General features: G+C 47.4%; 2 protein-coding genes across 2 annotated transcripts in view; one reads left to right on the top strand and one right to left on the bottom strand.

Moving 5' to 3' along the window:
• Positions 1-1931, bottom strand: part of ZZEF1 (zinc finger, ZZ-type with EF-hand domain 1) — a 149480-nt gene extending 147549 nt beyond the window's left edge. Inside the window, exon 1 of the mRNA XM_012652560.1 lies at positions 1435-1931. Within this exon, the coding sequence (XP_012508014.1) occupies positions 1435-1788 (354 nt within the window). The 5' untranslated portion in view covers positions 1789-1931. The remainder of the gene's footprint in view (positions 1-1434) is intronic.
• Positions 1932-2305: 374 nt separating this feature from the next.
• LOC105817012 (neuferricin) lies at positions 2306-14872 on the top strand. Its single transcript, XM_012652621.1, has 4 exons — positions 2306-2610; positions 7764-7904; positions 12058-12244; positions 14565-14872. Exons 1-4 carry the CDS (start codon positions 2361-2363, stop codon positions 14779-14781), a joined length of 795 nt encoding a protein of 264 aa, XP_012508075.1. The 5' UTR covers positions 2306-2360; the 3' UTR covers positions 14782-14872.
• The last annotated feature ends 357 nt before the right edge of the window (positions 14873-15229 follow it).

The raw sequence follows: 15229 nt of genomic DNA on the forward strand, positions 1-15229 counted from the left end.
CCTTATATTAAGGAACTCCTATAAACTCCACCTAAAGTTCTATTCCTGTCAGACACTCTCACAATGTAAACACTGTTTCTCTCCTTTCGACAAATCTGAAATGTGCCAAGTCCCTGAAAAATTCTACATGGCTCTACATGAGTCTTTCTTGTACCACTTCATATTTTCACAATACACGTAGGTGCCAGAGTGAAAGTATTATGTGTACTCTTGGAATCTAAAAAAATGGAGACCTTTCACTAAAATGACCCATATTTTTAAGGGCCAGGATGCCATAATGGTACTTTTTAAAGGAAAACATAAGAAACATACAAACTACATTATTTGAATTCTGGCCACGTACAGGAAAACATTCTCAAAATATTTTAAAAGCCTCCGGTTGTAAAGTGAACAGAACCTTTTAGTGGCATTACAAGTACCTGCTAGTCTATTGCTTCATGTGCTTGCCCTTCACTGACACTGAAGATCTACATGGCTTACTGAGTTTCACAACTTAAGCACCTTTTGGTCATAACATTGTGGAGTTAAACAAATAGGATCTCAGGAAGGAGTTAGTGGGATATCTAAAAGAAAAATCAAGAGATTTGAGTGATAGTCTCAATTTTACCAAAGACTGATTCACTGGGCGACCCTGGATCAGTCTTCTTAACTCTAAAAGAAGTGTTCAGTACATATAATTCCTAAGATCCCTTCCAAGGAAAATATTTCATTGCCAAATCAATTTGCTCTGTTAATGACTTAGTAGAGATGATGTTGGTGATTATGCACCAGCTGAACAATCAGAACTATTTACAAGAAACTTGGTATTTGCTAACAGTTTTAAGTCCTATGAGGGTTTAAATGAGTCTAATATGTGGTTCTTTAAACAAATGTGAATTTTGGAAAAGCTAGTTTTTGCGTGATGAGAATGGCTTTTAGAATATGAGTCTTTCCAGTATGTGTTATTGTCCTTCCACATTTATTAGGCTCCCATACTGGATTCAGAAGGTGTTCTGCAAAAACCTGCACTGGCCAATAAAACAATCGTTTTCACTGCCACTCCCTTGATCCTTACATCTCCTTTCTCTTAAACTACTCTGGAGCCGGATGAGGAAGTTCCAGAGAGCAGCTGATCCAGCGTCACCCAACTGCACAAATGTCTGCACTACAGCAACATGAAGAGATATATCTGGGCTTGTCCAGCTCTTCAGAGAAAGGACGGCCTAGTCTGGGCTTTTCCACGCTGTAATAAAGGTTAGAAAGAGACGTAGCAAACTCCCGAGTGAACAGGCTAGAAGCGCCCCACATGAGTCCAGCAACCCCCCACGCTCCCGTCCTAAGAACCTGCAGACCCTATGGATTCGTGCCTGGCCTGTCCAAAGCAATCGTCCATCTCTTCACGCCCTTGGGGACCACCGCCCTGACCCGCCCCCGCAGACACCAGCCGGCCCTAACCTCCTCGAACTGCTCGCCCGAGCAGCCGGCGCCGCGAGCCTCCAGCAGCTCCCGGAACTGCTCCAGGGTGACGGACTCTTCGCCGCGGCCCAGCCGCTCTTCCAACCAGCGCAACAGTGCACCGTGGTGCCTGGACACCAGGGACTCGCAGGGTGGTGTGGGCCGCAACGCAGCCGCAGCCTCTCGCAGCCTGGCGGGTTCCAGCAGCGCTGCGGCGGGCGGTAGCGCCGGGGCCGGGAGGCCCGGGCCGGGGGTCGTCCCCGAGTCCGCGGCCCAGTCCTGGTGCGGGCCCCAGCCTTCGCCCCCGGCGGCTGCCGCTTCGTCTTCACTACTGTGACTCGTTACGTTCCCCATGGGGTCTCCGTCTTGGGCGCCGGGCTCTGCCGCCGCCGCTGCCGCCGCCGCCGCCGCCGCCGCCTCCCCGCCTCAACCTGTCAACCTCCGACAGCACCCGGCGGGCGGGGACGGGGAGAAGACGACGGCAGCGGCTGCGGCTTCCGGCTTCCTGGCCGTCAAGTGAGGACTGCTGTCGGAAAGGCGCCGTCAAGTGGACTCTCCCAGCTCACGACAGCTAGGCGAGGACCGCGGCAGCAAAGGGAAAAACTCTGCCGTCTGAGAGGGCGCGTCTGCCATAACGTCTGCGTCATCCTGCAGCCTCCCTTGTCGCCATCTTTGTTGGGGGCAGACAACCTACAAGCCAAGAGGGTCTTCGCTGCTGCTCTACGCTCTCTATATCCCCTCGCGTTCACAAGCTATGCTGAAAAAGTAAAAGAAAGAGTTGGAGTCAGAGAGTCAGCTTTTCGCCAAAGAGAGAGAGAGACAGAAAGATAGAGACAGAGACGCTGATGACGTCACGGTCGGCGTCTTCCCCATCTTAGCTGTGGACAGAGAAGCGGCAACTTCGGAAGTGTGGCGGCGCTGTCTAAATGCTGAGGCTGGGCGGCCGTGGGCTCTTGCTGGGGCTGGCTGTAGCGGCAGCAGCGGTGATGGTATCACGGCTGATGGGCTGGTGGGGTCCCCGCGCTGGCTTTCGCCTTTTCGTACCTGAAGAGCTGGCCCGCTACCGCGGCGGCGCTGAAGACCCGGGCCTCTACTTGGCGTTGCTCGGCCGCGTCTACGATGTGTCCTCCGGCCGGAGGCACTACGAGCCTGGGGCCCACTATAGCGGCTTCGCAGGTATCAGCGAGGTTGCGCTCGCCTTTTCCTCCGCTGGCGCGGGCCGGTAACCACCTGTGCGTCGTTCATTCATTCATTCGTCTGCTCTCCCCCCTACCCCACACTCCTCAGACGAGCGCGGCAGGTGGGATATGGCCAACTATTATCTACCTCTACCCTCCCTATCGTTCCCCACAGCTCTGCGTAACCTATTGTTAGGGTGGAAAACCTAGTAGGTGCTCATGGCACGGGTGGTGAAAGATTTCTCATTCAGAGATTAATATATATAAACGTAAATTTTATTTTACCTTCCTAGAGGAAAAAGAGTGAAGGAGGGGTGGGGAAGAGAGCAGGGAGATGGCGTGGAATCCCAAAAAAAGATGGGAATGCCAGCTGTGAGGCCAAGTGGCTTGCTGATTTTAAGGGGGAAGAAGAGGGGGAAAAGTGATGGCTGTCAGTTGATAACAGAAGCGGCAGCAGGATGTCAAAGTCCAAGACTTGGTTTCCTGCCTTTCTTGGAGAAGAGATTATCACAGGAGATGTGACTCTGCGCTCGAGATATGGTTGAGGCCTTGAGCTCGTTCTCCTGCTATTTACTCAGGAACACTGTAAAAGCAGATTCTCAAAAAACAATTTTGAAAGAGAGAGATTTACATCTCTTTTCTGTCCATGCAGCTGTTTTCAGCAGCCGTGCAAAACAGAACTCCTGCAGGGTACCTGTTAGTGAAACAACTCATAGGATTGGTCTTTAAATGTTACGGGAGAAATTGTGGGATTAGGTATTTTCCTGTTATTTCTGCAAGGCCACCCCTTTCACTAACTTGGGGAAACATGTCTTCTGCCTGTTGTTAGTTATGCATTCCCACCATCAGAAGCCTGGGATACCTGACTCCCGTGCGTTTCTCAGGGCACAAAAATGAGTAAGACCCTGTCCCTGCCCTCACAGTTACCCTGCTAATTCCAACCATCCCTTCTTTATGCCCCAGTCTGAAGTAACCTTTCTTCCCCCACTCTACCCCCAAGTTACCCCTAAAAAATAGTACATTTGGTTTTTGAGTAGTCCTTGTTTCTGGTACAGATGTACCTACCTGTCTGCCTTTCTGAAAAAAGATGAGGTTAGAGCACAGGAAAGGAGTCTAGTCACCTTTTCCGTCCTTCAGTACTTAGAGCAAAGCTGTGTGTATATTAGGCCTCAAAGAACATTTATTAAATTAAGCTTGTTCTGCTATCCCCATTTTACAGCTGAGGGTATTGAAGAATGTGATTTGGCTAAAGCCCTCACAACTAAGTACTGACAGGACATGGACCAGGACCACCACCCTAGTACTTTTAGAGATGTTGCCCTGCTAGTCCCACAGACTGACCACCTCCCAGATGTAAAAAGAAAAAAAAAAATACAGAGCATGCCTGAGGCCAGTGACTAGGCTGATATTAAATAAACATTTTCTTCCACTTGTCATTTTCTTTGGGAAATTGGGAAGCTGCCTCTGGCACTTCAGTGCAAGTCACTTCCCTCTCTCCAGGGAGAACTTCAGAAATAGAAGCATTCACAGAAAAGGAATTAAGTGCAGTTGGTCTTGCCAAGCTCCTGAAACAGTCCAGCAGGGGCAGGGACTTACCCAGGGCTACACTGTGAGTTAGAAATGGAGCTGGGACTGAAAGCAAGGACTTTTGTACCTGCAAGTTGAGGGTACTTTTTGGTGCACTGTCTTGCCACATGCTGATGCAGCTGTCACACACGTATGCACAAGTGTGGACATAATGCCTTCCATTTCTGGGGTGGTTTATCTTTTGCAGTGTGCTCTACTGCATTCAGCATCTATTGACCACTACCACGTGTCCTACCTTGTGTCAGGTGCTAAGGAATCAGAGTTGTCTATAATATACACCCCACGACCCACACAGACTAGTAGGGAAGCAGATGTGTTCATTTACTGATTAATTCAGTCAATAGTTTTTTATTGAGATATAATTCACGTAATATAAAATCAGTCCTTTTATGCAATTCAGTGGCTTTTAATACTGTCAGAAATTTGTGGAAACATCACCACTATCTAGTTCCAGAATATTATCATCACCCCAAAAAGAAACTCCAGCTCACTTCCGATTCCCTTCTCCCTCTAATCTCTGGCAACCGCTAGTTTCCATTTCTATAGATTTGCCTATTCTGGGCATTTTGTATAAACAGAATCTTACATGTAGCCTTTTGTGTCTGGCTTCTTTCACTTAATGTTTTCAAGGTTCATCCATGGTATATCAACATGTATCAGTATTTTATTCCTTTTTATGGCTGAATAATATTCCATTGTATAGATACACCACATTTTATCTATTTATGGGTTGATGGACTTTGGGTTTTTCTCCACTTTTTGCCTATTATAAATAATACTGCTATGAATATCTGTGTATACGTTTTTGAGTGAACATGTTTTCAGTTCTCTTGGGATATATACCTAGGAGTGGAATTCTTGGGCCATTCAGTAACATTATGTTTAACTTTTTGGGAAAGTGCCAAATTGTTTGTTTGTTTTTTCTTTATTTTTTTAGAGACAAGGTCTCACTCTGTTGCCTAGGATGGAATACAGTGGTGTGATCATAGCTCACTGCAGCCTTAAACTTCTGGGCTCAAGCGATCCTTCTGCCTTTGTCTCCTAAAGTGCTGGGACTACTGGCATGAGTCACCAGGCCCAGCCTGCCAAATTGTTTTCTAAAGTTGTATGTTCTCACCAGTAATGTATTAGAGTTCCAGTTTCTCCACATCCTCACCAAAACTTATTAATGTGTTTGAAATGATACAAGTTGAGTATCCCTAATCTGAAAATTTGAAGTCCAAAATCTGAATCTTTTTGAGCACCAACATGATGCTCAAAGGAAATGCTTATTGGAGCATTTTGGATTTCGGATTTTCGGATCAGGGATGCTCAACCGGTACGTATAGTCTACTGCAAATAGTCCAAAATCCTAAACACTTCTGGTCCCAGGCATTTCAGATAAGGGATGCTCAACCTGTATCTCATTGTGGTTTTGATTGTTTGTATTTCTCTAATGCCTAATGATGTTGAGCATCTTTTCATGTGCTTGTTGACCATTTGTATGTCTTCTTTGGAGGAATGTATATTTAAATCCTTTGTGGTTTGTTTTTTTTTTTTTTTTTTGAAGCAGAATCTTGCTCTATTGCCTTGGGTAGAGTGCAGTGGCATCATTGTAGTTCACTGCAACCTCAAACTCCTGGGCTCAAGTGATTCTCTTGCCTCAGCCTCCCAAGTAGCTGGTATTGCTGGTGTGTACCACGATGTCTGGCCAGCCTGGCTAATTTTTCTATTTTTAGTAGAGGCAGCGTCTTACTCTTGCTCAGGCTGGTCTTGAACAACTGAGTTCAAGCAATCCTCCCACCTCGGCCTCCCAGAGTGCTAGAATTACAGGCATGAACCACCATGCTCAGCCCTTTGTCCATTATTTAACTGGGTTGTCTTTTTGTAGTTGAGTTGTAAGAGTTCTTTACATATTCCGGATACTGGACCCTTATCAGATATTTGATTTGCAAATATTTTCTCCCATTCTGTTGATTATCTTTTCACTTTCTTGATTGGTCCCTTTGATGTGCAAAAGTTTTTAATTTTGAACAAGTCCAATTTATCCATTTTTTATTTGGTTGTTCGTGCTTTTGGTGCCCTAAGAAACCATTGTCCAACCCAAGGTCATAGAGATTCATACCTGTGTTTTCATTTAAGCATTTTATAGTTTCAGCTGATACATTCAGGTCATTGATCTATTTTGAGTTAAGTTTTGTGTATGGTGTGAGGTAGGGGTCCAATTCAGCCATTCATTTGTCCCAGCACCATTGTTTGAAAAGATTTTTCTTTCCATCATTGAATTGTCTTGGCACTCTTGTTGAAAAATCAATTGGCTGGAATAAACTGGCTGTAAATGTATGGATTTCATTCAGCCAATATTTATTGGGAATTTACTAAAAGATCGGACACTGGGGAATCAATACTAAATGATTCTAGCAAGAGTTAATAGTGTGTTCTCTCCACTGATAAAACTTACTAGTAGACATTCAGTAGCTAGCACACAAACAATTAATGAATTATTTTTGTGACAAGTGTTAAGAGGAAAAGGTACTGGTATTACCAGAGGCCCTAATCTAGTCAGGGAGGAGGAGAGAGAGGAAGGCAGCGCAGTGAACAATGAAGAAAGTGGCAAGGCAAGGTTGGTGGCAGCTAGTGCAGGGCACTGAATGACATGTTAAGGAGTTCTAACATTATCATAAGGCAAAGGGAAGCCACTGAGGACTTTTTGGCAGGGAAATGACATGATCAATTTGTGTTTAAAATATCAGTTAAGTGTTATATGGAGAATAGATTAGTGGGGCAAGAATGGATGTGGGAAGATCTCCTGGGGTAAATCTACTGTAGTCATTCAGATGAGAGATGATGGCCACCTGGGCTTGCTTAGTAATAGGTGGAGACAGGCAGACTGATACAAGAACTATTTCGGAAGGAAAGATAGGACTTGGAGACTGATTGGATGTGAGGTATGAAGGAAGTGGCAAGAACTGCAATTCTGGATTGAGCAACTGGTTGACATTTATTGAAATAAGGAATAGTAGAGTAGAATCAAGCTTCCTGGGGATGGGGGTGCTAACTATCATTGTTCAGGGTGGATATTTTGAACTCGTGATGTGTGTAAGACATCTAAGTGATGTTGAATAGACAGTTGGATATATAGGTCTAATGCTCAGGAGAAGTCTGAGATAAGGATTTCGCTGTCTTTGGCATGTAGGTGGGATTTGAAACCACAGGCATGGGGAAGATTGTCAGGTGAGAGTGTGTGGATGGAACAGAGGTGGTGGACAGTAATTGACCCCTTAGGCTAGTAGACCACCAGGAGCTAGAGAGGTAGGAGGAAAACCAGGAGCGTAGTGTCATGCAAGCCAAAGGAAGTGGTCAGCTGTGTTAACTGTTGGAGAAAGTAAATGAAAGAATGTGACAAATGCCAAAGAGATGTGTGTCCAAGGTCCAGGAGCTTCTGCCACCAAGGAAGGGGGGATCAGATTTCCCTGGGGATGGGGAGTAGGGGTTGTTAGGAGATTTTTCTCGGAAAACAGATTCTTGAGTTGATACAGTGTCGGTGATTTACAACATAATCTGATGGAAACTTCTCTCCTGCAGGCCGAGATGCATCCAGAGCGTTTGTGACCGGGGACTACTCTGAAGCAGGCCTTGTGGATGATGTATCTGACTTGTCCTTCTCTGAGATGCTGACACTTCACAACTGGCTTTCATTCTATGAGAAGAATTATGTATTTGTCGGTAGGTAGTCCACAGGTCGTTTCCATAGATTTCATTTGGTTGTCTCGCAATTTTTTTAAGGGGTTGGGATTCTTTAGGGATTCAGCTCAAGGTTAAAATCTGAAAAATAGCCTTGGATTTTTTCAGACTTTTTAAACTCTGTTTGTTAGTGTAGCAGTGAGCCCCAGAAGGAGATGAATGGGGCACCTGTGTCCCTCACTCTTAATCTTGGGAGAGGATTACTAAGCCACTTGCTTTGGCCTTAGTTGTACCAAAGCCACAGGTTGCCTACACTATCCTTGAACAACCAGCTCCAGGAGGGCAGCTTCCCTGTCTCACCATGTTCTAGGCATCTGGCATCAGCACACAGCCCGGAAGGCTTAAAACCTATATTTGTGTGCTATTTTGAAAAATCCCCTTTTATTCTGTCTTCTAAGGAGACAAACATCCTCAGTGAACAGTGTTCCAGGTAGTAGTTACGCTAATCAAACATTTGTTAAAGCCACTGTGTAGGGTACAAGTGCTTGCCACTTGTGATACAGGAGGGACTTGCCTCTTCAATGGGAAGACAGTGTTCTAAGGTATTATTAAAGACACTAGGCCTGGGCATGGTGGCTCACATCTGTAATCCTAGCACTCTGGGAGGCTGAGGTGGAAAGTTTGCTTGAGGTCAGGAGTTCGAGACCAGCCTGAGCAAGAGCAAGACTCCATCTCTACAAAAAATAGAAAAAATTAGCTGGGCAACTAAAAATGGAAAAAATTAGCCGGGCATGGTGGTGTGTCCCTGTAGTCCCAGCTACTCGGGGGCTGAGGCAAGAGGATCGCTTGAGCCCAGGAGTTTGAGGTTGCTGTGAGCTAGGCTGACACCACAGCACTCTAGCCTGGGCAACAGAGGGAGACTCTTGTCTCAAAAAAAAAAAAAAAAGACACTAAACACTAGATTGCTTTGCAAGCACTGAAAACTGGGATGGTTGGGTCCTCTTTTCCATCGTAGCCCTCACCTCTCACTGGAGCCCCACTTGGATGCGACTAACTTCCTGAGGAACACCATGTCATTCACCATTGCAACAGGTCTGAATTAGAAGAATTCTTTTTTTCCCTGCCTCCAATGCCTCTCGACGTCTGCTTCTGTCATTACTGCTTGGGTTACCTTTTCTGAGAATCTAGGCATTTTTACTAATACCTCTGCTCCCTCCACCCCACTGTTGGCCTTTGTCATTCCAACCTGCAACACGCCTTTCTTTGTTTTCCCTCAGTCTGCCCCAGATCATTCCTGAGACCACAGCTGTGTCTACCATCAAGGCACTGACCTCTGCCCATATGGGCCTCAGAGGGCCAGGTTCTTCCTTTTCCCCACAAGGTTGTCAAACCAAGGTTGAAATATTACTGGGTTAATAAAGAAAAGAAAACCCAACACAAAAGCATGAGAATGGGATCCTGTTGAGCAAGAGCGAGACCTCGTCTCTACTAAAAAAAAAAAATAGAAAGAAATTAGCTGGACAACTAAAAATATACAGAAAAAATTAGCCTGGCCTGGTGGCGCAAGCCTGTAGTCCCAGCTACTCGGGAGGCTGAGGCAGAAGGATCGCTTGAGCCCAGGAGTTTGAAGTTGCTGTGAGCTAGGTTGGTGCCACAGCACTCTCGCCCAGGCAACAGAGTGAGACTCTGTCTCAAAAAAAAAAAAAAATGGGATCCTATGAGTGGGCAAAGAATGCCAGACCAAACAGTTCCTACTGAGATTTGGGGAGCAAACTGGAAGTATTCCTGATGTAGTCTCATTTGAACAATGGGTAATGTGTTGAGGATGGGGGGCTTATGGTTGGAAATGCCTTGGAAGGATTTTAGTTAAAATCAGGATATATTTGAATATGTGCTATTGATAAGTTAGGGTTCTAGTCCTCATGGGGACCAGGGATGATTTGAGTACAGTTCCTGCCCTCTGTTAGCTCATTCTGTGCAATAGGGACTGTGTTAGGCTCTTTCAGGTCACCAGAAACCCCCAGAACATGTCAAGGGTGAAGGTTTATCGTCAGGGTGCACACCAAAGTTAAGGACAGTCAGGAAGCCCTCTTGGCAGCCACATGGGCAGGCCTCAAGGGAAAACGAGATGGCTTTTGTTGTGCTGTGGTTACAGAATTGGCTGTAACCACAGCACAACCAGTCAGTGATGACCTCGTGACACAGCTTCTAGAACTTTCTCTGTTGACTCTACTACTACTGGCCTCTCTTTGGGTCTCATGTCTAAAAGTCACCAAGACAGACTTATACAGAGCCCTCCTATAGCGGAAAATTCTGTGCCAGGCCAGCTCGTCTACCGCAGGCCTATGAGTAGGGCCCTGATCCCTTCCTTTATTCATCTAACAAGTATTTAAAATGAGTGCTCTGTGCTAAGCTGTTTTGAACACTGGGCCTCACACTGGGGGAGAGACATGTCATAAACAAGAAAACAGACCAGACAACTCTAGACAGGGCTGTGATTAAAACTGGTGTGAGGTGTGCTTGGGGGTGCATGGCAGCTTTAGGGCACGTGGTCAGGGGAAGCTCCTTGGAGGAGATGACAGTTAAGCTAAGACCTGGCAGGTGAGAAGGAGGTAGCTGTACTGAGACCTGAGAAAGAGTATTCCAGGCAAAGGGAAGAGCAGTGCCTAAGGTGGGGAGCAGCGAGGCATGGTTGAGAACTAGAAAGGAAACCAGTGTGCGGGAGCCTCTAGGGGATGAGGGAGGAAGTGGCTTGACAAGGGGTTTAAGAGCAAACAGAAGTCAAGTGGTTATAGGGCCTTAGAGGCCTTGATAAGAAATTTTCATTTTATCTGTATGCTTTAGGAAGCCATCAGAGGATGATAAATCAGGCATGGAAGTGACATGATACAATTCATGTCTTCAAAAGATCACCGCCGCTACTTTGTGGAGAAAGAACTGTAAGAAGGCGCGAGCAGAGAAGCCAGGTGGGAGGCTATTGTGGTCCATAGTTTGGATTGGGGTGGTAGCCATGGACATGGAGAGGAATGAACCATCAAGATCTTTCTTAGAGGTAGGGCTGACGAGATTTGCTACGGGTTAGACGTGAATGACGGGAGGTGCGCACATGGATGCGGACGAGGAGTGGGAGAGCTCCCAGACTCCCAATCTAGATAACAGAGGCCGGAGGTGACACAGATTTGGGAAAGTCGGGGAGGAAGCTGGACTTAAGAGCATGAATTGAATCTTGGACACACCGAATGTCTTTGGGATGGCAGAGGTTGGACCCACACGCTGGGGCTGGTACGCACTGCTACCTCCTATTAGTCAAACCTCCCAGAAAAGCTTTCTGCAGCTTCTCTTGCTCTGTGGCAGGTGCTGCCTGCGAAGGTCCTTTGTACCTCAGGACTTGGATACACTAAGTCCCTGCACCTAAAAACTGATCCCTTTTTGGTCCTGGCCTACAGGCTAATGGACCCCTTGCTGGCTGCTGCCATAGCTTAGAATTTTAAAAATTCTGACAGGCATTTACAGGAAAAGCAGTTTCCATTCACTTATGTCCACTGAATGAGCCAAAGGAGAGTGGTAGAGGGGAGAGCATCGGCTTGGAGCCAGTTAACTGACAAGCTTAGTAGACTTCCCTAAGTTGTTTAACTTCCCAACCTCTCTCCTGTGAATATTCGAACGATGATTTTTCCCTCATAGGTTGTTACAAGGATTAAAAAATAATGGTAAAGTGCTAGCATAGTGCCTAACACTGAGCAAATGCTCAATAAATGACTTATTTATAGTTATATAAGACAAAATAATTTGACTTTAGGAAGAATTAAGCCATAAACATGTTAGCCAATAAGCTATTCATTCATCATACATTTGTTGAATACCTACTGTGTGCCCCAAGCACTGTGCAGCATTGATAAATGAATCACACGTGGCTCTACTCTCAGGGAAGCGCTGTCTGGAAGTTTCCATACTGGAGGACTCTTAAGCTAGAACAGGGATAGCAGCTACTACCTGGGGTCTTGTAAGATGTTGAGAGAAGTTTGGATTGAAGGCACCAATATGAATTCTTAATAAAAGCACCAGCACACTAGTGTAGGGCCCTGAAGTCAGAAACCCTAGAACTTGAGCTTTACTGCAACTGCTTAAGAAGCTAAGTATCTGTTCATGCCTCAGTCCCACTGTCACTCTGACATCCATGTTCCTGTCCCCACAGGGAAGGTGACAGGAAGGTTCTACAGAGAGGATGGACTGCCTACCCCAGAACTGATGCAGGTAGAAGCCATGATCACCAAAGGCTTGGAGGCAAATAAACAGGAACTGAAAGAGAAGCAGAAGTTTCCACCGTGCAATGCTGAGTGGAGCTCAACCAGGGGCAGCCGGTTCTGGTGCTCCCAAGAGAGGTAAACAGGCTTCCCTTCTGGTCCTTCCCACCTCTGTCCCAAATCAAACTTGTAGCTCATCATGTCTGCATTATTCAGTGAATCCAAGAATTGATTGTTAACCCAGAGGAATTTTTTCAAAAATACTCTGTGATAGATAATGATTCTGAACTTGGGCTTCATGTTCAATCTTCTGGGGCATTTTAAAAATTACTGATGGTGGGACCTCTAGAAAAGTGAATGAGAATTATTAGGGTTGAGTCCTGGGCATCTTTTTTTTTTTTTTCTCCATCCCCCAAATTCCCCAGAGACCCTGCTGAGGAAACCCTGGCCTGGGTACAAGAAGGCACAAGCCCCATTTCTTGCTTGCTTTGGCCTGTTCAGCCATCTGTGGCCTCAGTTTCCTGTTTGTCAGCACAAACCATCCCTGCCTACAGGGGGAGGAGGGAGGAGGGTACACACAGCGATGCTGCCCTCATGTGCTGTCTTAAAAACCGCACAAATTCTGAGTAATTCCAGGAAGTTCAGGCTGATGGAAAAGTCCTTTCCTGGAAGAATGAAGTGAGGTGAGCCAGCTTAGAAATGGTGCCATGGGGATTATTGCAGGTTGGTTTGGGAAGCTGGAGACTGTTTTCCTGCTTTAATCATCAGGCCAGCCTGGACTCAAACTTCAGCTTGAGTCCCTCGAACCTCCTTTAGCTCTGGTAAGGGGAAGAAGGAAGCCAGAAACTAGACAAACCTCCTAGTACTGGGCAAACCTCTCAGCCTCCAGGGCCTGAAAGTGAGAGCCCAGCTCTCACTGAGGAGGGACAGGGAAGTCTCCACCGTCGCTGAGAGGAGAAGGGCCACGTCCCTAAGTGCTGTGCAGACCCATCCTCTTCCACAGGGAGAAGCCGACCTCACTGTTCTCCTTGAGGCTGATTTATTGTGTGGACAGGAGCAAACAGTCAAAACCACCAGCTTTCTCTAGGCCTAGCTACCGTATCTCTCACACATTTCTTCTGCCTTAATTCAGGGGAGAAGGGGCAAAAGTAGCAGGAAGGACAGCCTCTTCTTGAAGAGACACAGCTTCTCCAGTGTCACTGTGTCTCAAGAAAGAGGGCTGTGAGAACCTGGCCTGTCCACCTCATGGGGAGGAGCTAGGACATGGGTGAACCTTCCTGGGACACAAGCCTGAGTGCAGGGGGCCCTAGTGCCTGGTGCTCTGTAGAAGGGTACCAGGAGGCCTGTGTGCATGCCGATGCTTAGCTTTGCTCCCTCCCTCACAGCCCTCCACTCTGATGAACGCTTCTTGCTTTCATGACTGAGTTGTTGCCCTGTCTTCCCCACAAAGTCCTTTCACACCCACCCCCAATGAACTTAGGGGCCCTATCCCTCTGCCTCAGCCGTTTGTTGTTTTCTGTGTGTGTGTTTATATCTATCTCCCATTAGACAGGAGGAATGAGCTTCAAGGCAGACACCAGGGGTGGAGTAAGGATCACTGATGATGGGATGGATGGTGGGATGGAAGAGGGAGGCATTTTGGTGCCTTATCCTTGGTCACCTAGAAGTGGGATGGTTTCTAACTGGGTGGCAGTTTCTCTGACAGCAGGTGATCCTGGTCCTAGTCACTGGAACCCATACAAGGCATCAATTCTAAGAACCTCATTCTCCTTTTGCAAGGCCTGTGAATCCATGAGAGACTGAACTCAGTACCCTAGAATGAGTTAGGTCCCTCTGCCTACGATAGGAGGTTGCTCAGGCTGTGTTGGGCCAGAGCTGAATCCTGCATCTCTGAAGCCTGGCGACATCAAGGACTGGACCTGTATAGGGGATGGGACAGCTTGCAACTACACCCTGTGCCATGGGCCTCCCAGAGAAGGCTGACCCAGCTGGCCAAGGCCCGATGAGCCCTAAAGGGGTAGTTACCTCAATTGCCCAGCCCCTCTCAAGTGCCCCAGACCCTAAGATCAAGACACGCCCCTGTGCTAGGATGTCGTGGGGAAGGGAGAAGGGAATCAGACCCAGACACTGCTTCTGAGAAGCTCACAGGCCCGTGGGGGAAACCCTTCAAAACTGTTAGCACAATGCAGGGAAGTGGTGCTGCTCCTAGAAAGGGACTCTTCCCTTGGCCTGAAGGTGGCGGTGCTGGTGCCGTGCAGGAGAAGCTGGAGGAAGGCAGGACAGAGCACGAAGGCTGGGGGACCGAACACTGCAGACTGCTGCCATGGGGAAATACCAAGATAGGAAGAGGAATGCTTATACTTTTTGTAAGGCCTGGCTCACTACTTCCTACTCTCCCCTTCAGGGAGAGACTCATGAGCTCACACTTTTAAGAAGTCCTCTTTCCTTCTCTCCTTAGCGGAGGTGTGAGCAGAGACTGGATTGGTGTCCCCAGGAAGCTGTTTAAGCCAGGTGCCAAGGAGCCCCACTGCGTGTGTGTGAGAACAACTGGCCCCCCTAGTGACCAGATGCCAGACGGCCCCCCGCACAGAAATCGAGGGGACTTGGACCACCCCAGCTTAGGGGAATACACAGGCTGCCCACCTCTAGCCATCACCTGCTCCTTCCCACTCTAAGCAGGTGCCCTACATGTTGATAACACACAAAAAGGCCTGCCCAAAACTCGAATAGGCCCTAGGATGGCTCCTGGCATGAAACAGGAGGGTCTGGAAGGACGTTGGCCATGCTCTGCAAATGTGGCTCACGCTCCCTCACCATGGGCTCGCCGTGCTGGTGACTGAGGGAGAGCTTGCAACCTGCCCAGTACTGGTCAGCCTGTTTTACCACTGTTCCCCTGTATCTACTTGCCATCTTCCTTCCGAGCCCTCAGATGTTAACGGGCACAGCTATGACCGACTCAAAGTAACTGGATAAACAAAGAAAAAGTCTCTGAGGTCCAGCAGCTGCCTTCCCATGGACTCCCAGGCTGCGTGGATCAGCTGCCGGCGTGGGCCCTGCCTGTAACTCCAACCCTGTCAGGGCACTTGGAGCACGGGCAGAAAGGCGCTACATCGTTCCCTCACA

Source organism: Propithecus coquereli, unplaced genomic scaffold (assembly GCF_000956105.1).
Source record: "Propithecus coquereli isolate 6110/MARCELLA unplaced genomic scaffold, Pcoq_1.0 Scaffold390, whole genome shotgun sequence".
Classification (NCBI taxonomy): domain Eukaryota; kingdom Metazoa; phylum Chordata; class Mammalia; order Primates; family Indriidae; genus Propithecus; species Propithecus coquereli.